Below are 23,242 nucleotides of genomic sequence, written 5' to 3' on the forward strand. Positions count from 1 at the left end.
CGGAGGATTAAGTAGAGTTTTGAAGGTAGAATACATTTTCCGGGTGTCAGTAGTACTATGAATCTTGTTGATGTAGAAAGTCTTTTTTGCATCAGTAACACTGGATGTGAATGATGACAGTAGCGCCTGGAGTTTAGCTAGATCTGTCGGATCTTTTGACTTTTGCCATTCCTTTCGGCAGCTCTGAGATTGGTGCTCAACGCTCGGAGAGAATCATAAAGCCACGGATGAGACTGGGAGGATCGGGAGGGTTTGGTGGATAGAGGACACAGACTATCCAGAGATAAGCTCAGAGTAGAGCAAAGGGACTCCATGGCATCATTAACCTGAAGGGAGGAGAATGTGCTGGAGGCTGGAAGAGCGGAGGCAACAGAGGAGGAGAAGCGGGTGGGCGACAGGTTGCGGAGATTGCGACGGAAGGAAACCATAGGGGTAGAAGCAGATGATCTTCTCGGGAGACTCACTCTGAACTGAATGAAATAGTGGTCAGAGAAATGCAGAGGTGTGACAGATAGGGCCTCTGTGGCACAGTTTCTTGAGAACAGGAGATCTCGCACTTTGCCAGATTTATGGGTCGTAGGACTACTGAGCAGTTGTAGCTCAAACGAGTGCACTAGTGTCAGAAAATCAGAAGAGTTAGGACTGTCAAGGTGGATGTTCATGTCACCAAGGACAATTATGGGACAGTCATGAAGACTGCAGAAGAGAGCAAAGTGTCAAGTCACCGAGTTGTCCTGGTGGGCGATATACGACAACCATATAGATTTTGACCGGTGCAGTTACCAGGATGGCGTGGTATTCAAAGGTATTGTATTTAGCTTCAGGTAGCAGTTGGGTGTATTTCCATTTGTTGGAAATGAGCCCGTTCCACCACCTCTCCCAGATGTACAAGAGGTGTGGGAGAATGAGTGGTTGGTGGAAAGTGCAGCCGGGGAAGCTGTGTTTTCAGGCTTAATCCAGGTTTCAGTGAGAGTCAGGATGTCAAGAGACAGGTGGTTGGCATAAGCCATAATGAAATCTGCTTTGTTTACCGCTGATTGGCAATTCCACAACCCCACAGACAAGGGTGTATCACAGAGTGAAGTGGGCTTTAGAGAGCGGAGGTTGTTAAGGTTGCGGGGGCGTTTGGTTGTGTGAAACCTTCTGTGCGAGCCGGAGACAACAGGAATGGGTTTGAGGCACATTTTAAAGCAGGTGGTGAGGCCAGAGCGACATGGATGAGGCAAGTAGGACAGGTTTGCCTTGTTCAGTGGCCAGTGGACACGCACAGGTAGACACGCTAGTCTTTACCCAAGAATGTCTTCACACAAGAATGGCTGACGCTTCAGGCATGTGTTGGTTAATTGCACTCGGCTGAGACCGCCCACCGAGAGTTAACCAGCAGGTGTTTTCAGAGAGGAGAGTGACCGCCCGTTCACAGCTCCTGAATACTCCTGATTGCTTTGCGATGGCCCAACCGAGGCTACTTGGCAACAGGTTTCACCCACGGATGGGTTTTGATCACTTTCTCAACAACAACAGATATTGAATTAGGCAAGAAGCTTAGAAAAAACTTACACTAGCAGACACTCAGTTCTTTCCGTGCAGTTCTGATACCTTCAGTGTGCTGTAGTGAGTTTTTTAAAGCTGCGATGGCCCAACCGAGGCTATATTAAAAACCCGAGACAATATCTTATTCTGCCTATTTACTAAACAATCTTAGGCATTAGGAAATTGAAACAGGAAAACCTCCTTGTGATATTTTTAAAGACTGAAAAGGTTAGAGTAGCTGCATGCAGATAGTAAATGATGTTTCTTTTTCATGTGGCTGTAACAGAGAACGGGGAGGAGCAGAGTGTTGGAGGAGGAGGAATTGAAAAGCTAAATGGCTGAACTCAAAGTTTTTATTTGCTTAGATAGCCTATAGCTCTGTTAAACCTGTTGAGGTTCATGCAAATTTAAATAAATGTTCTTATACATCCAGTACAGGCTCATTTTCTGTATACAGTAAGGCCGTGTTGGTGGTGCTGCTCTGGCTGGGGGCCCGTGCCCCTGTACAGCTGTATGCCTAGCAACGTCCCTGCATCCAACACAATAGTGTTTCCTGCCTTTCACATTGGCACCCATAATAAATAAACATAACATAAACGCTGTAATTAAGCTCAAAATTCTGACAGGAAATGGCTGTATGGCTTTCACACAATAATTTACTGTCTGTACTCATGTTTTATGCTCATTCCTTTTCTTTCATGGCTTGTTGGTAACTTTCATAGATCATACTGTTCACAGAAAATAAATACTGTGATACATTTCTAATGGAGTGAGATCAGGATACAGGAACAACTAACTTATTCAGGTTATGCCTCGTCACAGAAACTGTGCCGAACTGACCCTAAACACTGAATGAACCAAATAACAGAAGAAGAAGAACTCCACAGAGGAAGGGGAGGGGCTTAAGTTGATGTAAAGCAACAAGTAAAAAGACAGCGGGTCAAATCACTGAGAGGTACAATGAAGGAAACATCGCTGCGGTGTCTGCTCTGTGAGTAACTTCTGCTTTGTGTTGATAACTGAGAACGACTGAGTTTAGGATGGAAATGCTGCAGGTCAGACCAGAAACTTAAGGGTTTTAACAGGGAAACTTAGCAGAAAGAAACATTTACAGAAGTTTAAACAACAAATAGATGGTTTAATTCAGCAATAACATGCGGTGATATATAAGGTTAAACTGTGTAATGAGTCATGTACAGATTCTGTCGCATTCTCAAAAGTTTTTCATCTGTTTTTAAGGCTCATTCCTCCAGTTGGTCCAACCTCTGTTTTACAGAGCTGAGGTCCCTCTTGTTACTTAGAGCTCAGTGTGTTGGGCTCATCTTCAGCTCATTACATCCTGATGCACGCTCAAACGCTTCAGTGTGACCTTAAAGAGAAGGGCCTGGAGCCATTTGTACTCGGGCCTTACATTTGGCCCCAGAGAGTATGGTGTGGAGAGTTATTTGCACATTTATGTACTTAGATTTTGAATCTTAAGATAGGGTTACCCCAGCTGTGATTGGGCGAGAGGCAGAGAACACCTGGACAGGTCCATCACAGAGACAAACGAGACAAACAACCATTCATGCTCACAGTCAGTCCGAGGGTCCGGTTAGAGATGCATTTCATTTGTTCAACTCCCAGGTCCTTTCTGTATGGAGGCTGCATGTTCTCCCTGTGTATGTGTGGGTTCTCTCCGGGTTCTCCGGCTTCCGGGAGAAGAAAAAAGAAAAAAATCCTTAGGAGTGAGTGTGAGCGTTTGTGGTTGTTTGTCTCGTTTGTCTCTGTGTGGCCCTGTGACGGACTGGCGACCTGTCCAGGGCGACCTCGCCTCTCGCCCGATGACCGCTGGGACAGGTTTTAGATGCTTCATCTATTGCGGTGATGCTCACTGTTTTTAATGGGAGTCACACTGGCAGGGCAAAGTCAAGGGGAAAGCCACTTTACACCCACACGGATGCACATTTCTACATATAAATTGGACATTGCTCTTTGCTTTTAATTAGCTGGAGAGCTCGCTAATTACTTCTACCAGCAGGGACATGACTTACTTTCTTCTTCAAAAACCCAGCAATCCATGACCAGCACAGAAGTCCCAAAACAGCTCAAGTTCAGGAGGACACTGTTCCTCGTGATTAAACCCTCCAGGTCACTGCATCATTGACGTCCCCCAGAAGAATAATGAAATCCTTAGGTGACTTTCTCCAGGACCCCACCTAAGGACTCCAGGAAGGAGCTGCTGTTTGGTGCAAACGCAGAAACAACAGTCAGAACCTTCCCTCCTGCAACTTGAAGCCACAGTGAGGCAACCCTGTCATTTAGAAGAACTCAAACACCGAGGTGCTCAGGAAGCTCCCCACACCCACTTGACACCCCCCTCCATGGTCAACACCAGAATATGAGAGAGTCCACCGCCTCTCCAGGAGTTTGGTTCCAGAGACCATGCTGTGTGTCATGGTGAGCCAAACTATATCTGGTTGGTACTGCTCAACCACATCAGCTCGGGCTCTTTCTCCATCAGCGAGATGACATCCCACGTCCCAAAGCTCGTTTGCAGCACCATCAGTCAGGCCCAGCCTGGAAACTAAATACTGAAGGGAGGTGATCAGTAAGTGAGTGCAGCTGAGGGGGAAAGAAACACAGGTGTTGTGGATGAAGCTGATGACCAGGAGTTACTGAGGGAAAAAAAAAAACTAAAGACCAAAGAGAAAACTAAAACATGAAAAACTTATAGTCATGACACAGATTCACTGAAGCTTCTCTCTGATCCTGAGCTGCGAGGCGACTGTGGAGAGAAAAAACTCCCTTTTAACAGGAAGAAACCTCCATCAGAACCAGAACCAGGAAGAAACCTCCATCAGAACCAGAACCAGGAAGGGTCCATCTGCCTGGACCAGCTGGGGCTGAGAGGACAGGAAAGAGGGGACAACAAGCAGCGTAACACCAGGCCAGAGACACCTGCTGAGAGAGAGAAACACAAGTTAATGACAGCAATGATGTCATCTGTACATGGAGGGAGGAGAGGTGCATCATGGGAGCTCCCCCAGATGACAACAAGATTCAAGATCCCCCTTTATAAAGAGGGGACAACAAGCAAATAATCTCATCAAATCCTAAATTTATATTTGTTCAACTTGATATCCAGGCTGCTATCTATACATTTTTAATTATTTTAATATATTTTGTACATGACTTAAACTAACTTGGATGTTTTTTCTCTTTAGTTCTGATCTCAGTGATGTCCCACGGAAGTTCAGGTTAGTAAACCAGAACAGTTTGATTCAACCAGTCTTTTAATTAGGAACTTTACTGTGAAATGATTAAAAAGAAAGAAGGTAAGAAACATTAAGTTTTTAAATGTCTGATTTACAGGTATCTGTGATGCATTTCAGTAAGAATGTATTAAAGTTAGATTCATGGTGTTTAATTTAAAGCTATGACAGCATTAAATAAATAATCATAAATACATACAACACAAATCAACAAAAACATCAGTGCAGTGACATACTTTCTATTTCAGCCCTCCCAGCTGGTCTGACTGTGAGTCCCAGCAGCTCTCAGCTGTTTGAAGGAGACTCTGTGACTCTGAGCTGTGAGGAGGACGACAGGAGCTCTGCTGGATGGACTCTGAGGAGGAACACAAGCAAAGGAACCAGGACTCAGTGTGGATCAGGATGGGGAGAAGCAGCTGGTTCCTCCTGTAAGATCAGCTACACATTCACTCTGGACAGTGGAGTTTACTGGTGTGAGTCCAGAGAGGGAGCAGCCAGTAACAGCATCAGCCTCACTGTCACTGGTAAGATCAGACTGTGGAGTTAGTGCTGATGGAGCTGTGTGGAAATGGATGAAATGCTGTAGTTTGTCTCTGTGTTGAGGTGGATCAGTGATCCTGCAGAGTCCTGTCCTCCCTGTGATGGAGGGAGATGACGTCACTCTGAGCTGTCAAACAGAGACCCCTCCCCCCAACCTCCCAGCTGCTTTCTATAAAGATGGCTCCTTCATCAGGGCTGAGCCTACAGGTAACATGACCCTCCACCCTGTTACCAGGTCTGATGAAGGCCTCTACAGCTGTAACATCAGCAGTCATGGAGAGTCTCCACCCAGCTGGCTCTCTGTCACAGGTGAGGGTTACTCTGTGACTCTGTGACTCCTGAGCTGAGTTTAAAGAGTTTAAACTTTCATATTAAGGCACTAACTGAATAAATATCTTTATTTCAGAGAAACCCACCACCACACCTCCTCCTACATCCATCTCTCCAACTGTTTTATATCCTCCTGGTTCTTCTCCTCTTCCCTCCATGGTGTTTCCTCTTGTCTGTGTCTGTGTTGGGGTCTTTCTGCTGGTTCTGCTGGTTCTGCTGGTGAGACGATGTGTCCACAGGAAACCTGAAGGTGAGACAGACCAGTTCATGTAAACATTTGCTGCATCCATCACTGATCTTTTCCTGACAGCATCTACAGAACACCTGCAGACGCACTGAACAAAGTGATGATGCAGAGCGGAAACATTCTGCTTTCTTTCAGCTGAAGCTGGAGAAACAGGAGAAGACATTACCTACAGCGACCTGAAGACATTAACTCATCAACAGCAGCCAAACAGAACCAACAGAAACAGAGGTAATGCTTTTCTTTAGCTGTTTTAGCCAGATTCTTCAGTGTGATACTTCGTGTGAAGGTTTAAGGTGCACCATATTTATTTAAAGTCCCCAGACGCTGACTTTCTGAAGTCTGATAAATGTTTAAAATGTATGTTGGATTTCTTTAAAAAAAACTCACTGAAGAAGCCTTTCATTAAGAGTAACAGGATGCTTAGTGTGAACTTTCTGTCTCGTTCAAGTTGCTCTTTTAAAATCTGAAAAACCCACCTGCAGGTACTTTATTACCTCATTAAAGATCCATCACAAACAATAAGAACAAAAGACAAAAGGAAAGAAAATCCTCAATGTCAGCATTCACAGGAAGGCTCAGACACCAGTGGTTATTCGTACTGTAGTGGAAGCTCACTGGGCTTAATGCAGGCTTCGAGTCCAATAACCACAGATATATCGACAGGCTTCATCGTAGCTCCTTCAGCTGCAGCCTTATTGCATCATTATATGCTACATAAAGTCTCTTTCACCAACACTTATATGTCAGATATTTATGTTTTTGCATTTGGCTTCTATCCAAAGCGACTTACACAGGTAGGTGGGTAGCGTAGGGGGTCCTGCCTGAGGAATCCTGCTGCAGGTCGCAGCTTTCATGCAGGAGTCACCCTCATGAAGTCTTATATATTGTGAGCCTAATAGCTCTAAAATGTGTTCTGATTGGCTGAGGATGTAGGCAGTGAGGCAGGGTGATGCAGCAGGGGTGGGAAGGTAAAGTTAGGCAGATGTTTACTTTTTACAATCATGCTATTATGCTAACGGAAGCACATCTGACACCATGCAGCTCAGCCAGGGTGAGACTAAACACTTTATAGCACCGGGTCCTCTTCAGTTAGGGAGATCTTTCTGTTTCCCTACATCAAAGCTCTCACTGTCAGAGCAAAGCTGCTGTAAATGATTTGCAGCTAAACATCTACATTCATATCACTCAGCCCTGCAGAACAGACACATAACAACCTGATGTGGTCCCCCGAGGAGTGTATCCAACTCAACTTTATTCAAATGGAACATTATCATCTCCACAGAGCAAATAACTAACCAGAAAGGACACAACCATTAAAGAAAGCGATGCAAACCTTAAATCAGAACCACGGGTCATAGCTGCAGAGCAGAGAGAACATTACACACAGATGATAACTAATGCATTTCACCAGCACAAATCTTCTTTTTTCTTCATTTACTTTTTGCATTTTCCACAAACAAACAGGGTCTAAAGTTTCCCCTGTTGGTGGTTATTTTGGTGCATGGCAGTTAGAGCTGAGCTGGACTCAGAGTCTGTGGTTGCTCTGCTAACAGAATAACAGACTCTGCGGTCGTCCAGCTTCCTCTTTCTGATGAAAACGCGTCAACTGAATGTGGACGTGAACATGTTTCTGCTGATGAAGGAAACCAACAGAAAGAATTCTTAGAAATGCTTTTTATGAACAGAATAATGTGTGAACAGTTTGTTGCTCTTCACACATTAATATTTTATTTTTAGTCGTACTTGTAGCACTGAGGTCAGTTGTTGTTCCTGCTGTGATGTTCTGTCCATATTTAACCTGCAGGGCCCGATCCAGCTGCTGTGAGAACAGACAACGTCACCTATGGACAAATACAAATCAGAGACCGTAAAGACAAACCAAAGATGAGAGGTACAGCTGATTGTCTCCATCAGGCTTCACTTCTAACTTCAGTCTTCAGCCTGAAATCTGTGAAACGTGGTTCAAACACAGCAGAGTTCATGCAGTACAGCAGCAGAACCATAAAGCGTGTTTTCTTATTCTGACACCTCATATTTATCTCCAGTTAACAGTGTTTTCAGCCTCTGAGCTTGAACAGTTTTGATTGATCACGCTGTTTTGCTGAAGTTCTAAAACAAAACCACAACTTCCTTCTGTTAGTTCCAGCGAGCTGAAGCTGGTCAGAATTCACACCTCTGTGTGGTCTGACTGGGCTGGCAGCAGCGAGGACCTGTTTTCCACCCAAATGCTGCGTGTTTCAGCAGAAGTGAAATGCTCTGTGGTCGTCCTTTTCCTGTTTCCCCCCGGTTATATTTAGCTGTTTGTCTTTAACATCAGAACAAAAAAACATGTTCAGAAAATTTCTGATTAGGCTCATTTTAAAGCTTTGTGGAAAGAATAACTTCTTTATTATAAAAATATGAGCTGCAGCTCAGTTATAATGAGGTAATCTGTCCATGTTTAACCTGCAGAGCCCGATCCAGCTGCTGTGTACTCTGCAGTGAGAACAGACAACGTCAGCTATGGAGAAGTCGTCATCAGAGGCCGTAAAGACAAGAAAAGGACCAGAGGTACAGTCAGGTTTTAAAGCTTTGTGGAAAGAATAACTTCATTATTATAAAAATATGAGCTGCAGCTCAGTTATAATGAGGTAATCTGTCCATATTTAACCTGCAGAGCCCGATCCAGCTGCTGTCAGAACAGACAACGTCACCTATGGAGAAGTCGTCATCAGAGGCCGTAAAGACAAGAAAAAGACCAGAGGTGCAGTCAGGTTTAATCTGATATCATTTAGATGGGTTCAGCTTAGCTGATAAGGTCTCCCCTTTCTTCAGTGTAAAGTGTGAAAAAGCCTGTGGTTGAGGTTCACAATATATTCATGGTTATTGGTGAATATCCCGTCACATGGATGCAGCACTGTTCACACTCCTCACCATTTCAGAGCCTTTATGGGACTCTAAGTTAATGCCCTCATATGAGTCTCTTCACTAAAGCTTTAAGACTTTAACACCTTCTTATTATCTCACACTGCATGTTACTCCAGTTTGGTTTGTTATCAGATCTACATTGAACTAATTCTAGTTTATCTAAGTCAAAGCTAACCAGCAGCAACAGTAGCAGACACCAGGAAACACTCCCTACACAAAGGAACTCCTGTCCCAGCATGCAACAGGGCATCTGACTCTATCAGACCAGGGTCGAATTTTTACGATTTCATTTGTTTTTAATGTAGTTTGACTGAAAGGTGATCAGGGACCTACAGTAGCAGCTGGGTTGGGTCCGAAAGGTGATCGGGGCCTACAGTAGCAGCTGGGTTGGGTCCGAAAGGTGATCGGGGCCTACAGTAGCAGCTGGGTTGGGTCTGAAAGGTGAACGGCGCCCTACAGTAGCAGCTGGGTTGGGTCCGAAAGGTGATCGGGGCCTACAGTAGCAGCTGGGTTGGGTCTGAAAGGTGATCGGGGCCTACAGTAGCAGCTGGGTTGGGTCCGAAAGGTGATCGGGGCCTACAGTAGAAGCTGGGTTGGGTCCGAAAGGTGATCGGGGACCTACTGTAGCAGCTGGGTTGGGTCCGAAAGGTGATCGGGGCCTACAGTAGCAGCTGGGTTGGGTCCGAAAGGTGATCGGGGCCTACAGTAGCAGCTGGGATGGGTCCGAAAGGTGATCGGGGCCTACAGTAGCAGCTGGGTTGGGTCCGAAAGGTGATCGGGGCCCTACAGTAGCAGCTGGGTTGGGTCTGAAAGGTGATCGGGGACCCAGAGTAGTAGCTGGTTTGGGTCTGAAAGGTGATCGGGGCCTACAGTAGCAGCTGGTTTGGGTGTGAAAGGTGATCCGGGCCTACAGTAGCAGCTGGTTTGGGTGTGAAAGGTGATCGGGGCCTACAGTAGCAGCTGGGTTGGGTCTGAAAGGTGATCGGGGCCTACAGTAGCAGCTGGGTTGGGTCTGAAAGGTGATCGGGGGCCTACAGTAGCAGCTGGGTTGGGTCTGAAAGGTGATCGGGGCCTACAGTAGCAGCTGGGTTGGGTCCGAAAGGTGATCGGGGCCTACAGTAGCAGCTGGGTTGGGTCTGAAAGGTGATCGGGGCCTACAGTAGCAGCTGGGATGGGTCCGAAAGGTGATTGGGGGCCTACAGTAGCAGCTGGGTTGGGTCCGAAAGGTGATCGGGGCCTACAGTAGCAGCTGGGTTGGGTCTGAAAGGTGATCGGGGCCTACAGTAGCAGCTGGGTTGGGTCCGAAAGGTGAACGGGGACCTACTGTAGCAGCTGGGTTGGGTCCGAAAGGTAATCAGGGCCTACAGTAGCAGCTGGGTTGGGTCCGAAAGGTAATCGGGGCCCTACAGTAGCAGCTGGGTTGGGTCCAAAAGGTGATTGGGGACCTACAGTAGCAGCTGGGTTGGGTCTGAAAGGTGATCGGGGACCCAGAGTAGCAGCTGGGTTGGGTCCGAAAGGTGATCGGGGCCTACAGTAGCAGCTGGGTTGGGTCTGAAAGGTGATCGGGGACCCAGAGTAGCAGCTGGGTTGGGCCCGAAAGGTGATCGGGGACCTACAGTAGCAGCTGGGTTGGGTCCAAAAGGTGATCGGGGGCCTACAGTAGCAGCTGGGTTGGGTCTGAAAGGTGATCGGGGACCCAGAGTAGCAGCTGGGTTGGGTCCGAAAGGTGATCGGGGACCTACAGTAGCAGCTGGGTTGGGTCCAAAAGGTGATCGGGGGCCTACAGTAGCAGCTGGGTTGGGTCTGAAAGGTGATCGGGGACCCAGAGTAGCAGCTGGGTTGGGTCCGAAAGGTGATCGGGGCCTACAGTAGCAGCTGGGTTGGGTCTGAAATGTGATCGGGGACCTAGAGTAGCAGCTGGGTTGGGTCTGAAAGGTGATCGGGGACCTACAGTAGCAGCTGGGTTGGGTCCGAAAGGTGATCGGGTCCTACAGTAGCAGCTGGGTTGGGTCCGAAAGGTGATCCGGGCCTACAGTAGCAGCTGGGTTGGGTCCGAAAGGTGATCGGGGCCCTACAGTAGCAGCTGGGTTGGGTCTGAAAGGTGATCGGGGACCTACAGTAGCAGCTGGGTTGGGTCTGAAAGGTGATCGGGGCCTACAGTAGCAGCTGGGTTGGGTCTGAAAGGTGATCGGGGACCTACAGTAGCAGCTGGGTTGGGTCCGAAAGGTGATCGGGGGCCCTACAGTAGCAGCTGGGTTGGGTCTGAAAGGTGATCGGGGCCTACAGTAGCAGCTGGGTTGGGTCCGAAAGGTGATCGGGGCCTACAGTAGCAGCTGGGTTGGGTCCGAAAGGTGATCGGGGCCCTACAGTAGCAGCTGGGTTGGGTTCGAAAGGTGATCGGGGCCTACAGTAGCAGCTGGGTTGGGTCTGAAAGGTGATCGGGGGCCCAGAGTAGCAGCTGGGTTGGGTCTGAAAGGTGATCGGGGCCAACAGTAGCAGCTGGGTTGGGTCTGAAAGGTGATCGGGGCCCTACAGTAGCAGCTGGGTTGGGTCCAAAAGGTGATCGGGGGCCTACAGTAGCAGCTGGGTTGGGTCCGAAAGGTGATCGGGGCCCTACAGTAGCAGCTGGGTTGGGTCCGAAAGGTGATCGGGGCCTACAGTAGCAGCTGGGTTGGGTCCAAAAGGTGATCGGGGGCCCACAGTAGCAGCTGGGTTGGGTCTGAAAGGTGATCGGGGCCCTACAGTAGCAGCTGGGTTGGGTCTGAAAGGTGATCGGGGCCCTACAGTAGCAGCTGGGTTGGGTTCGAAAGGTGATCGGGGCCCTACAGTAGCAGCTGGGTTGGGTCCGAAAGGTGATCGGGGCCTACAGTAGCAGCTGGGTTGGGTCCGAAAGGTGATCGGGGCCCTACAGTAGCAGCTGGGTTGGGTCTGAAAGGTGATCGGGGCCTACAGTAGCAGCTGGGTTGTGTCTGAAAGGTGATCGGGGCCCTACAGTAGCAGCTGGGTTGGGTCTGAAAGGTGATCGGGGCCTACAGTAGCAGCTGGGTTGGGTCTGAAAGGTGATCGGGGCCTACAGTAGCAGCTGGGTTGGGTCTGAAAGGTGATCTGGGCCTACAGTAGCAGCTGGGTTGGGTCCGAAAGGTGATCGGGGCCCTACACTAGCAGCTGGGTTGGGTCTGAAAGGTGATCGGGGGCCTACAGTAGCAGCTGGGTTGGGTCTGAAAGGTGATCGGGGGCCCAGAGTAGCAGCTGGGTTGGGTCTGAAAGGTGATCGGGGGCCCAGAGTAGCAGCTGGGTTGGGTCTGAAAGGTGATCGGGGGCCTACAGTAGCAGCTGGGTTGGGTCTGAAAGGTGATCGGGGACCCAGAGTAGTAGCTGGGTTGGGTCCGAAAGGTGATCGGGGGCCTACAGTAGCAGCTGGGTTGGGTCTGAAAGGTGATCGGGGCCCTACAGTAGCAGCTGGGTTGGGTCCGAAAGGTGATCGGGGGCCCAGAGTAGCAGCTGGGTTGGGTCCGAAAGGTGATCGGGGCCTACAGTAGCAGCTGGGTTGGGTCTGAAAGGTGATCGGGGCCCTACAGTAGCAGCTGGGTTGGGTTCGAAAGGTGATCGGGGCCCTACAGTAGCAGCTGGGTTGGGTCCGAAAGGTGATCGGGGCCCTACAGTAGCAGCTGGGTTGGGTCCGAAAGGTGATCGGGGCCCTACAGTAGCAGCTGGGTTGGGTCCAAAAGGTGATCGGGGCCTACAGTAGCAGCTGGGTTGGGTCCGAAAGGTGATCGGGGCCCTACAGTAGCAGCTGGGTTGGGTCCGAAAGGTGATCGGGGCCTACAGTAGCAGCTGGGTTGGGTCCGAAAGGTGATCGGGGGCCCAGAGTAGCAGCTGGGTTGGGTCTGAAAGGTGATCGGGGCCCTACAGTAGCAGCTGGGTTGGGTTCGAAAGGTGATCGGGGCCCTACAGTAGCAGCTGGGTTGGGTCCGAAAGGTGATCGGGGCCTACAGTAGCAGCTGGGTTGGGTCCGAAAGGTGATCGGGGCCCTACAGTAGCAGCTGGGTTGGGTCTGAAAGGTGATCGGGGCCTACAGTAGCAGCTGGGTTGTGTCTGAAAGGTGATCGGGGCCCTACAGTAGCAGCTGGGTTGGGTCTGAAAGGTGATCGGGGCCTACAGTAGCAGCTGGGTTGGGTCTGAAAGGTGATCGGGGCCTACAGTAGCAGCTGGGTTGGGTCTGAAAGGTGATCTGGGCCTACAGTAGCAGCTGGGTTGGGTCCGAAAGGTGATCGGGGCCCTACACTAGCAGCTGGGTTGGGTCCGAAAGGTGATCGGGGACCCAGAGTAGTAGCTGGGTTGGGTCCGAAAGGTGATCGGGGCCCTACAGTAGCAGCTGGGTTGGGTCCGAAAGGTGATCAGGGCCTACAGTAGCAGCTGGGTTGGGTCCAAAAGGTGATCGGGGCCTACAGTAGCAGCTGGGTTGGGTCTGAAAGGTGATCGGGGCCTACAGTAGCAGCTGGGTTGGGTCTGAAAGGTGATCGGGGACCCAGAGTAGTAGCTGGGTTGGGTCCGAAAGGTGATCGGGGGCCTACAGTAGCAGCTGGGTTGGGTCTGAAAGGTGATCGGGGCCTACAGTAGCAGCTGGGTTGGGTCTGAAAGGTGATCGGGGCCTACAGTAGCAGCTGGGTTGGGTCTGAAAGGTGATCGGGGCCTACAGTAGCAGCTGGGTTGGGTCCGAAAGGTGATCGGGGGCCTACAGTAGCAGCTGGGTTGGGTCTGAAAGGTGATCGGGGGCCCAGAGTAGCAGCTGGGTTGGGTCCGAAAGGTGATCGGGGCCTACAGTAGCAGCTGGGTTGGGTCTGAAAGGTGATCGGGGCCCTACAGTAGCAGCTGGGTTGGGTTCGAAAGGTGATCGGGGCCCTACAGTAGCAGCTGGGTTGGGTCCGAAAGGTGATCGGGGCCTACAGTAGCAGCTGGGTTGGGTCCGAAAGGTGATCGGGGCCCTACAGTAGCAGCTGGGTTGGGTCCGAAAGGTGATCGGGCCCTACAGTAGCAGCTGGGTTGGGTCTGAAAGGTGATCGGGGCCTACAGTAGCAGCTGGGTTGGGTCTGAAAGGTGATCTGGGCCTACAGTAGCAGCTGGGTTGGGTCCGAAAGGTGATCGGGGCCCTACAGTAGCAGCTGGGTTGGGTCCGAAAGGTGATCGGGGCCTACAGTAGCAGCTGGGTTGGGTCCGAAAGGTGATCGGGGCCCTACAGTAGCAGCTGGGTTGGGTCCAAAAGGTGATCGGGGCCTACAGTAGCAGCTGGGTTGGGTCCGAAAGGTGATCGGGGCCCTACAGTAGCAGCTGGGTTGGGTCCGAAAGGTGATCGGGGCCCTACAGTAGCAGCTGGGTTGGGTCCGAAAGGTGATCGGGGCCTACAGTAGCAGCTGGGTTGGGTCCGAAAGGTGATCGGGGGCCCAGAGTAGCAGCTGGGTTGGGTCCGAAAGGTGATCGGGGCCCTACAGTAGCAGCTGGGTTGGGTCTGAAAGGTGATCGGGGCCCTACAGTAGCAGCTGGGTTGGGTTCGAAAGGTGATCGGGGCCCTACAGTAGCAGCTGGGTTGGGTCCGAAAGGTGATCGGGGCCTACAGTAGCAGCTGGGTTGGGTCCGAAAGGTGATCGGGGCCCTACAGTAGCAGCTGGGTTGGGTCTGAAAGGTGATCGGGGCCTACAGTAGCAGCTGGGTTGTGTCTGAAAGGTGATCGGGGCCCTACAGTAGCAGCTGGGTTGGGTCTGAAAGGTGATCGGGGCCTACAGTAGCAGCTGGGTTGGGTCTGAAAGGTGATCGGGGCCCTACAGTAGCAGCTGGGTTGGGTCCGAAAGGTGATCAGGGCCTACAGTAGCAGCTGGGTTGGGTCTGAAAGGTGATCTGGGCCTACAGTAGCAGCTGGGTTGGGTCCGAAAGGTGATCGGGGCCCTACACTAGCAGCTGGGTTGGGTCCGAAAGGTGATCGGGGACCCAGAGTAGTAGCTGGGTTGGGTCCGAAAGGTGATCGGGGCCCTACAGTAGCAGCTGGGTTGGGTCCGAAAGGTGATCAGGGCCTACAGTAGCAGCTGGGTTGGGTCCGAAAGGTGATCGGGGCCTACAGTAGCAGCTGGGTTGGGTCTGAAAGGTGATCGGGGCCTACAGTAGCAGCTGGGTTGGGTCCGAAAGGTGATCGGGGACCCAGAGTAGTAGCTGGGTTGGGTCCGAAAGGTGATCGGGGGCCTACAGTAGCAGCTGGGTTGGGTCTGAAAGGTGATCGGGGCCTACAGTAGCAGCTGGGTTGGGTCTGAAAGGTGATCGGGGCCCTACAGTAGCAGCTGGGTTGGGTCTGAAAGGTGATCAGGGCCTACAGTAGCAGCTGGGTTGGGTCCGAAAGGTGATCGGGGGCCTACAGTAGCAGCTGGGTTGGGTCTGAAAGGTGATCGGGGCCCTACAGTAGCAGCTGGGTTGGGTCCGAAAGGTGATCGGGGCCTACAGTAGCAGCTGGGTTGGGTCTGAAAGGTGATCGGGGCCTACAGTAGCAGCTGAGTTGGGTCCGAAAGGTGATCGGGGCCTACAGTAGCAGCTGGGTTGGGTCTGAAAGGTGATCGGGGCCTACAGTAGCAGCTGGGTTGGGTCCGAAAGGTGATCGGGGCCTACAGTAGCAGCTGGGTTGGGTCCGAAAGGTGATCGGGGCCTACAGTAGCAGCTGGGTTGGGTCTGAAAGGTGATCGGGGCCTACAGTAGCAGCTGGGTTGGGTCCGAAAGGTGATCGGGGCCCTACAGTAGCAGCTGGGTTGGGTCCGAAAGGTGATCGGGGCCTACAGTAGCAGCTGGGTTGGGTCTGAAAGGTGATCGGGGCCCTACAGTAGCAGCTGGGTTGGGTCCGAAAGGTGATCTGGGCCTACAGTAGCAGCTGGGTTGGGTCTGAAAGGTGATCGGGGCCTACAGTAGCAGCTGGGTTGGGTCCGAAAGGACATGTTTGGCATGTTTATCAGACCACAGAAGGTTCAGAGCTGATTTTCACACCTGCTTTCAGACGTTCCACCAGAACCAGGCGTCATCTACTCTTCGATGTCACCCGTCCAACCAGCTGCTGGCCTCCACTCAGCTGCTGGCCTCCACTCAGCTGCTGGCCTCCACTCAGATGCTGGCCTCCACTCAGATGCTGGCCTCCACTCAGATGCTGGCCTCCACTCAGATGCTGGCCTCCACTCAGCTGCTGGCCTCCACTCAGCTGCTGGCTTCCACTCAGCTGCTGGCCTCCACTCAGCTGCTGGCCTCCACTCAGCCCATCGGACCTACGCACATTCAGTTCCATGTTGTTCTGTTTAATTTTTATGTGGTTTTATTGAATTCTGCTCACAAAGCAGCTCAGAAACAAAAGGTTCTGAGTAAAGAAAGTGCTGAAAGTGAACCACACAGTGATCTGAGGGACGTTTAGTCAGTGAGAGGCAGGTGTCCTTTAGCTTTTTAGCTGTTACTTTAGCTAATTTAGCTGTTATTATACGTCTGCTTTCTGCTCAGTGTTAACCACCGCAGTATAAATACATTAAATTAACTCGGGTGTTGTTTTTCCTGTGTAGTTCTGTGGGTTTCACAATTAGATCAAATGGAAAGTTTGAGTTGTGCTGGTTTAGATGCGGTGAACAGAGACGCAGACACACCAGAACAAACAAAGACGGAAGCATCGGTCTGTGGCTGGAAACTCAGGTTGTGTGTGTTTTCATTCTGTCGCCCGGCGTTGTCTGAAGGTCCCTGAGGTTTTTTATCATGTTTGAAACATGGCTGCCGTATGGTGGAAGGCCTGAAACATTCATAATACTGTGCACACAGGGTCATACAGCTCACCGGTTTCAGATATAAGAGCTGGAACAAAGAAACGGGTCCTGTTTAAACCCGACAGTGCAGAACAACACAGCCTTTCGGTGTCATCTTCACTATACGGTTTCTATAAGGAAACCCGTCGGTCAGGTCTGTCTTATCAGACCTCATTAACACTTTCACATCAGTGTTGGGTGAACAATCAGAGCTCCAGAGGTCAGATCTGAGTGACCTCACAGAAAACACACACTTCTGTTATTTTACCCTAAATCTTCCAGCTGTGCTCAGGTAAAAACGTACCATCCTGGTCATCAGCTGATGCAGAGACCCGGCAGGTTATTCGGTTTGGTGTTTCAGAGCCCTCAGAGTCATCCAGCATCTTGAGTTAAGCTGATTTCACCCCACACTGAGCCTGTTTGGAGAGCAGGAACAGCTTTCTGACGGTCTGCAGCAGTGACGTCTGCCCGGCCGCCGGATGGCTTTAAAGTGACAGTTTTATGAAGTCTTCCCTGGACTGTGGAGTTAGACTTTTAACCGTTTCAGACGGACTGCAGTGAGCAGAACAGCTGTGACTGTGAACCAGAAGGAACCCCCGATCCTCAGAGGTCTTCACTGTGATGCTGGAACAGGAGCAGGAGGCCTCTCATGGTCATTTATAAAATGTGTAGTCTGTCATGTTCCTGTTGTGGCTGACACAAAATGTTCGAGCAGATGTTTATTTATAGGAACATTCAATATTAAATCAATAAAACTGAACTCATTCGTGTTTTCCTGACTGTTTCAGGAAGCTCGGCTCATTAAACGCATCCAAAGATTATTCATCAGTCAGCTGTAACCATTAGTGTCCACTTAATGGCTGATTTAGGCCCTAAATGGCCTTAGTTTGAGTTGGGATCATTCAGCCTGAACCCAGCTCTGAACGCTCCCCCCTCAGAGCCTCCCGTCTGCCTCCTCTTGAACCTGAGATGCAATAATCTGGCGACGCATGACCCCTAGAGGTTGCCTGAGATATGATAGAAATAGATCATGAAACACTGCTGCACAAACAGCCAATTAGGTTACAGAAGGACGGACTCAGCCTGATTCAATGGAAAAGGAAGCATAAATAAACCTTTAAACCGTTTCCAGAGCTGAACACCTCAAACACAACTTCAACAGTGTCGGATTCAGTCTGTCGTTTCCAGCTGGGTTTAAATCTGAATGCTTTCTGCCTCGTGCTGCTTTCATTCTCCTTCAGGAGGAGGAGGCCTTCGTCCTGTTCCTGTTCCTCCTTCAGGAGGAGGAGGCCTCGTCCTGCTCCTGTTCCTCCTTCAGGAGGAGGCCTTCGTCCTGTTCCTCCTTCAGGAGGAGGAGGCCTTCGTCCTGTTCCTGTTCCTCCTTCAGGAGGAGGCCTCGTCCTGTTCCTGTTCCTCCTTCAGGAGGAGGCCTCGTCCTGTTCCTGTTCCTCCTTCAGGAGGAGGCCTCGCCCTGTTCCTGTTCCTCCTTCAGGAGGAGGAGGCCTCGTCCTGTTCCTGTTCCTCCTTCAGGAGGAGGCCTTCGTCCTGTTCCTCCTTCAGGAGGAGGAGGCCTTCGTCCTGTTCCTGTTCCTCCTTCAGGAGGAGGCCTCGTCCTGTTCCTGTTCCTCCTTCAGGAGGAGGCCTTCGTCCTGTTCCTGTTCCTCCTTCAGGAGGAGGCCTTCGTCCTGTTCCTGTTCCTCCTTCAGGAGGAGGAGGCCTCGTCCTGTTCCTGTTCCTCCTTCAGGAGGAGGAGGCCTTCGTCCTGTTCCTGTTCCTCCTTCAGGAGGAGGAGGCCTCGTCCTGTTCCTGTTCCTCCTTCAGGAGGAGGAGGCCTCGTCCTGTTCCTGTTCCTCCTTCAGGAGGAGGAGGCCTCGTCCTGTTCCTGTTCCTCCTTCAGGAGGAGGCCTTCGTCCTGTTCCTCCTTCAGGAGGAGGCCTAGTCCTGTTCCTGTTCCTCCTTCAGGAGGAGGAGGCCTTCGTCCTGTTCCTGTTCCTCCTTCAGGAGGAGGCCTCGAACCAGAGTAAATCTGAGGTCTGTTACCAAAGACGCAGAAAGCGGTTTGGAGGGAATAAAGCAGGCAGCAGTTCCACCCTGGTGACATCAGTCGTTTATCTCCGTTTACAGCAGCTTTGATATTCTCCTGCTTAGCACTATTTCACTGTTTATAGCAAAGGCCTCACATTATTCATCCTTAATGAAAAGAAGCAGAAACAGTGAGTCTGAGTCTCACCTGCACCTGACTGAAGTAAACTGGGAAGGCACACATCTGTCTGCTTTAACCGTCAGCATCTGCGCTGACCTGTTAACGACAGGTCCTCCCACCTGACCTCTGACCCGTTAACGACAGGTCCTCCCACCTGACCTCTGACCCGTTAACTACAGGTCCTCCCACCTGACCTCTGACCTGTTAACGACAGGTCCTCCCACCTGACCTCTGACCTGTTAACGACAGGTCCTCCCACCTGACCTCTGACCCGTTAACTACAGGTCCTCCCACCTGACCTCTGACCCGTTAACGACAGGTCCTCCCACCTGACCTCTGACCTGTTAACTACAGGTCCTCCCACCTGACCTCTGACCTGTTAAGGACAGGTCCTCCCACCTGACCTCTGACCCGTTAACTACAGGTCCTCCCACCTGACCTCTGACCTGTTAAGGACAGGTCCTCCCACCTGACCTCTGACCTGTTAACGACAGGTCCTCCCACCTGACCTCTGACCTGTTAACTACAGGTCCTCCCACCTGACCTCTAACCTGTTAACGACAGGTCCTCCCACCCGACCTCTGACCTGTTAACGCAGGTCCTCCCACCTGACCTCTGACCTGTTAACGACAGGTCCTCCCACCTGACCTCTGACCTGTTAACGACAGGTCCTCCCACCCGACCTCTAACCTGTTAACGACAGGTCCTCCCACCCGACCTCTGACCTGTTAACGCAGGTCCTCCCACCTGACCTCTGACCTGTTAACGACAGGTCCTCCCACCTGACCTCTGACCTGTTAACTACAGGTCCTCCCACCTGACCTCTGACCTGTAAACGACAGGTCCTCCCACCTGACCCTCTGACCTGTTAACTACAGGTCCTCCCACCTGACCTCTGACCTGTTAACTACAGGTCCTCCCACCTGACCTCTGACCTGTAAACGACAGGTCCTCCCACCTGACCCTCTGACCTGTTAACTACAGGTCCTCCCACCTGACCTCTGACCTGTTAACTACAGGTCCTCCCACCTGACCTCTGACCTGTAAACGACAGGTCCTCCCACCTGACCTCTGACCTGTTAACTACAGGTCCTCCCACCTGACCCTCTGACCTGTTAACGACAGGTCCTCCCACCTGACCTCTGACCTGTTAACTACAGGTCCTCCCACCTGACCTCTGACCTGTTAACTACAGGTCCTCCCACCTGACCCTCTGACCTGTTAACTACAGGTCCTCCCACCTGACCCTCTGACCTGATAACGACAGGTCCTCCCACCTGACCCTCTGACCTGTTAACTACAGGTCCTCCCACCTGACCCTCTGACCTGTTAACGACAGGTCCTCCCACCTGACCCTCTGACCTGTTAACGACAGGTCCTCCCACCTGACCTCTGACCTGTTAACTACAGGTCCTCCCACCTGACCTCTGACCTGTTAACGACAGGTCCTCCCACCTGACCTCTGACCTGTTAACTACAGGTCCTCCCACCTGACCTCTGACCTGTTAACGACAGGTCCTCCCACCTGACCCTCTGACCTGTAAACGACAGGTCCTCCCACCTGACCTCTGACCTGTTAACTACAGGTCCTCCCACCTGACCTCTGACCTGTTAACTACAGATCCTCCCACCTGACCTCTGACCCGTTAACTACAGATCCTCCCACCTGACCTCTGACCCGTTAACGACAGGTCCTCCCACCTGACCTCTGACCCGTTAACGACAGGTCCTCCCACCTGACCTCTGACCTGTTAACGACAGGTCCTCCCACCTGACCTCTGACCTGTTAACTACAGGTCCTCCCACCTGACCTCTGACCTGTTAACGACAGGTCCTCCCACCTGACCTCTGACCTGTTAACGACAGGTCCTCCCACCTGACCTCTGACCTGTTAACGACAGGTCCTCCCACCTGACCTCTGACATGTTAACGACAGGTCCTCCCACCTGACCCTCTGACCTGTTAACGACAGGTCCTCCCACCTGACCTCTGACCTGATAACGACAGGTCCTCCCACCTGACCTCTGACCTGTTAACTACAGATCCTCCCACCTGACCTCTGACCTGTTAACTACAGGTCCTCCCACCTGACCTCTGACCTGTTAAACACAGGTCCTCCCACCTGACCCTCTGACCTGTTAACGACAGGTCCTCCCACCTGACCCTCTGACCTGTTAACTACAGGTCCTCCCACCTGACCTCTGACCTGTTAACTACAGGTCCTCCCACCTGACCTCTGACCTGTTAACTACAGATCCTCCCACCTGACCTCTGACCTGTTAACGACAGGTCCTCCCACCTGACCTCTGACCTGTTAACGACAGGTCCTCCCACCTGACCCTCTGACCTGTTAACGACAGGTCCTCCCACCTGACCTCTGACCTGTTAACGACAGGTCCTCCCACCTGACCTCTGACCTGTTAACGACAGGTCCTCCCACCTGACCCTCTGACCTGTTAACGACAGGTCCTCCCACCTGACCTCTGACCTGTTAACGACAGGTCCTCCCACCTGACCTCTGACCTGTTAACTACAGGTCCTCCCACCTGACCTCTGACCTGTTAACTACAGGTCCTCCCACCTGACCTCTCTGACCTGTTAACTACAGGTCCTCCCACCTGACCTCTGACCTGTTAACTACAGATCCTCCCACCTGACCTCTGACCTGTTAACGACAGGTCCTCCCACCTGACCCTCTGAGCAAATGAAGCTTCATTCGTGCACCTTTCAACATAAATATTAGTGATTCACGTAAAAACAACATAACTAAGGTTGACTGAAAGAGTCCACAGATCTCAGGCTGTCATCACTTCTGTGGCCACCAGAGGGAGCTGTCAGATTCATGTGAACCTGTGGCAGACTCGTGCCTGTAATCACTGGAGGTCACATTACAGTGAAACCCAAACATGTCAGAATGATCTGCAGCACAAAACTGAAACAAACCTTCAGTCAACTATTCACAGAGCTGACACAACACAGCCTCACTGTCACTGGTAAGATCAGACTGTGGAGTTAGTGCTGATGAAGCTGTGTGGAAATGGATGAAATGCTGTAGTTTGTCTCTGTGTTGAGGTGGATCAGTGATCCTGCAGAGTCCTGTCCTCCCTGTGATGGAGGGAGATGACGTCACTCTGAGCTGTCGAACAAAGACCCCTCCCCCCAACCTCCCAGCTGCTTTCTATAAAGATGGCTCCTTCATCAGGGCTGAGCCTACAGGTCACATGACCCTCCACCCTGTTACCAGGTCTGATGAAGGCCTCTACAGCTGCACCATCAGCAGTCATGGAGAGTCTCCACCCAGCTGGCTCTCTGTCACAGGTGAGGAGCTTCACTGTCATTTCAACACTTATTTCACCTGACCAGGTGGGATTCTCTTTACTAACACAGCTCCACCCACTCCAGAAGCCCCACCCCCTGACTGCCAGCTCCTCCTCCACCTGCTGGTGTTCTGTCCGTACTTCATCTCCACCCTCCTCATGGTGTCTTTATATCGACACAGAGCCACAGATAACTCTGAACCATTCACTGACCTGTCGGTCAGTCACAGTTGTTTCTAATTCTACATTTTCTTTTTATCTTTAACTTTTGACAGAGGGAGACAATCTGTTCGTTTCCACGGTGATGACCAGACCCACCCAGGCCGACCTGGGGCATGATGATAAGTGTGATGATGTCGTCACTGCGGTCACCACAGAGCATCACTTCTGAACTCAGTTCTCCTTAAACGAAGCTGAAACCCTGAGAACTTCATGAACCAGCAGAGGCCCCAGAACGTTCCCCTGTGGAACGCCACGAGTCGCAGCTCCGGCTGCAGATCAGTGATGCCGACCACCTTAAACTCAGCGGGGCAGCAACATCAGATCAAATCAATGAGAGGGAAACTGAGAACAAAGTGCTGCTTCTGGGAATGATTCAATAAACCGCTGTGTGAGAACATGTGACGTGTTTAAGCTTCATAAAAAACGTTTCCAGAGATGCTTTCAGAGCTGCAGAAATCATCAATAAATCATTAAAACTACATGCTGGACACTCAGGTGGTTGTGAGGGAGGTTTGCATGTTATAAACATGTTATAAACATGTTATAAACATGTTATGAAACATAGTTAACATAACATAGTTACCATCTCTGAGAAACAAAGTCCCAAATCAACACCACATGCTGGCTCAGGGACCCGCTCAGACCGGTTTCAGAGTTACGGTTGAGGAAATCCCATAATAATCTTTAATTGATGTGTTATTCTCACTGATGCAGGGCGTTGTTTGCTCTCTTTGGACCGATTCCAGCTCAGAAAACCATCCTTTTCTGTAAGCTGCTGTGATTAATTCAGGCCTGGAGCTGAACGCAGGCTGCTGGCACAGAGACAAACAACCAGGGAACTTACAGCTACCGGTGAACCAGTACCGGAGGGAACCCAGCTGACA

At 51.1% G+C, this 23,242-nt stretch overlaps 2 protein-coding genes across 4 annotated transcripts in view; both read left to right on the forward strand.

The window, feature by feature from the left end:
- Positions 1-18,555, forward strand: part of LOC140282282 (uncharacterized) — a 31,678-nt gene extending 13,123 nt beyond the window's left edge. The window contains exons 2-11 of the mRNA XM_072376871.1: positions 5,008-5,308; positions 5,388-5,633; positions 5,731-5,904; positions 6,037-6,129; positions 7,706-7,792; positions 8,353-8,451; positions 15,836-16,110; positions 17,897-17,979; positions 18,074-18,191; positions 18,514-18,555. Of these exons, the coding sequence (XP_072232972.1) occupies positions 5,008-5,308; positions 5,388-5,633; positions 5,731-5,904; positions 6,037-6,129; positions 7,706-7,792; positions 8,353-8,451; positions 15,836-16,110; positions 17,897-17,979; positions 18,074-18,191; positions 18,514-18,555 (1,518 nt within the window). The remainder of the gene's footprint in view (positions 1-5,007; positions 5,309-5,387; positions 5,634-5,730; positions 5,905-6,036; positions 6,130-7,705; positions 7,793-8,352; positions 8,452-15,835; positions 16,111-17,896; positions 17,980-18,073; positions 18,192-18,513) is intronic.
- A 3,253-nt stretch (positions 18,556-21,808) lies between these two features.
- On the forward strand, positions 21,809-22,497 carry LOC140281961 (advanced glycosylation end product-specific receptor-like). 3 transcript variants are annotated; one of them, XM_072376482.1, is made up of 3 exons: positions 21,809-22,137; positions 22,222-22,332; positions 22,420-22,497. In XM_072376482.1, coding segments are annotated over exons 1-3 (321 nt in total). In that variant the 5' UTR covers positions 21,809-21,929; the 3' UTR covers positions 22,422-22,497. The 3 variants fall into 3 exon arrangements, with proteins under 3 accessions (XP_072232583.1, XP_072232584.1, XP_072232582.1); XM_072376483.1 differs by having other exon boundaries at positions 22,225-22,332; XM_072376481.1 differs by having other exon boundaries at positions 21,810-22,137; positions 22,207-22,332.
- Positions 22,498-23,242: the final 745 nt, after the last annotated feature.

This window comes from Leuresthes tenuis, unplaced genomic scaffold (genome assembly GCF_036924035.1).
Source record: "Leuresthes tenuis unplaced genomic scaffold, fLeuTen1.0.hap1 SCAF_22, whole genome shotgun sequence".
Lineage (NCBI taxonomy): Eukaryota > Metazoa > Chordata > Actinopteri > Atheriniformes > Atherinopsidae > Leuresthes > Leuresthes tenuis.

Bases quoted from the DNA above. Each gene is read 5' to 3' on its own strand.
- LOC140281961 (XM_072376481.1), top strand. From the start codon at position 21,930: ATGGAGGGAGATGACGTCACTCTGAGCTGTCGAACAAAGACCCCTCCC. The intron at 22,138-22,206 runs GTGAGGAGCTTC...TTACTAACACAG, and splicing joins CAGCTGGCTCTCTGTCACAG to CTCCACCCACTCCAGAAGCC.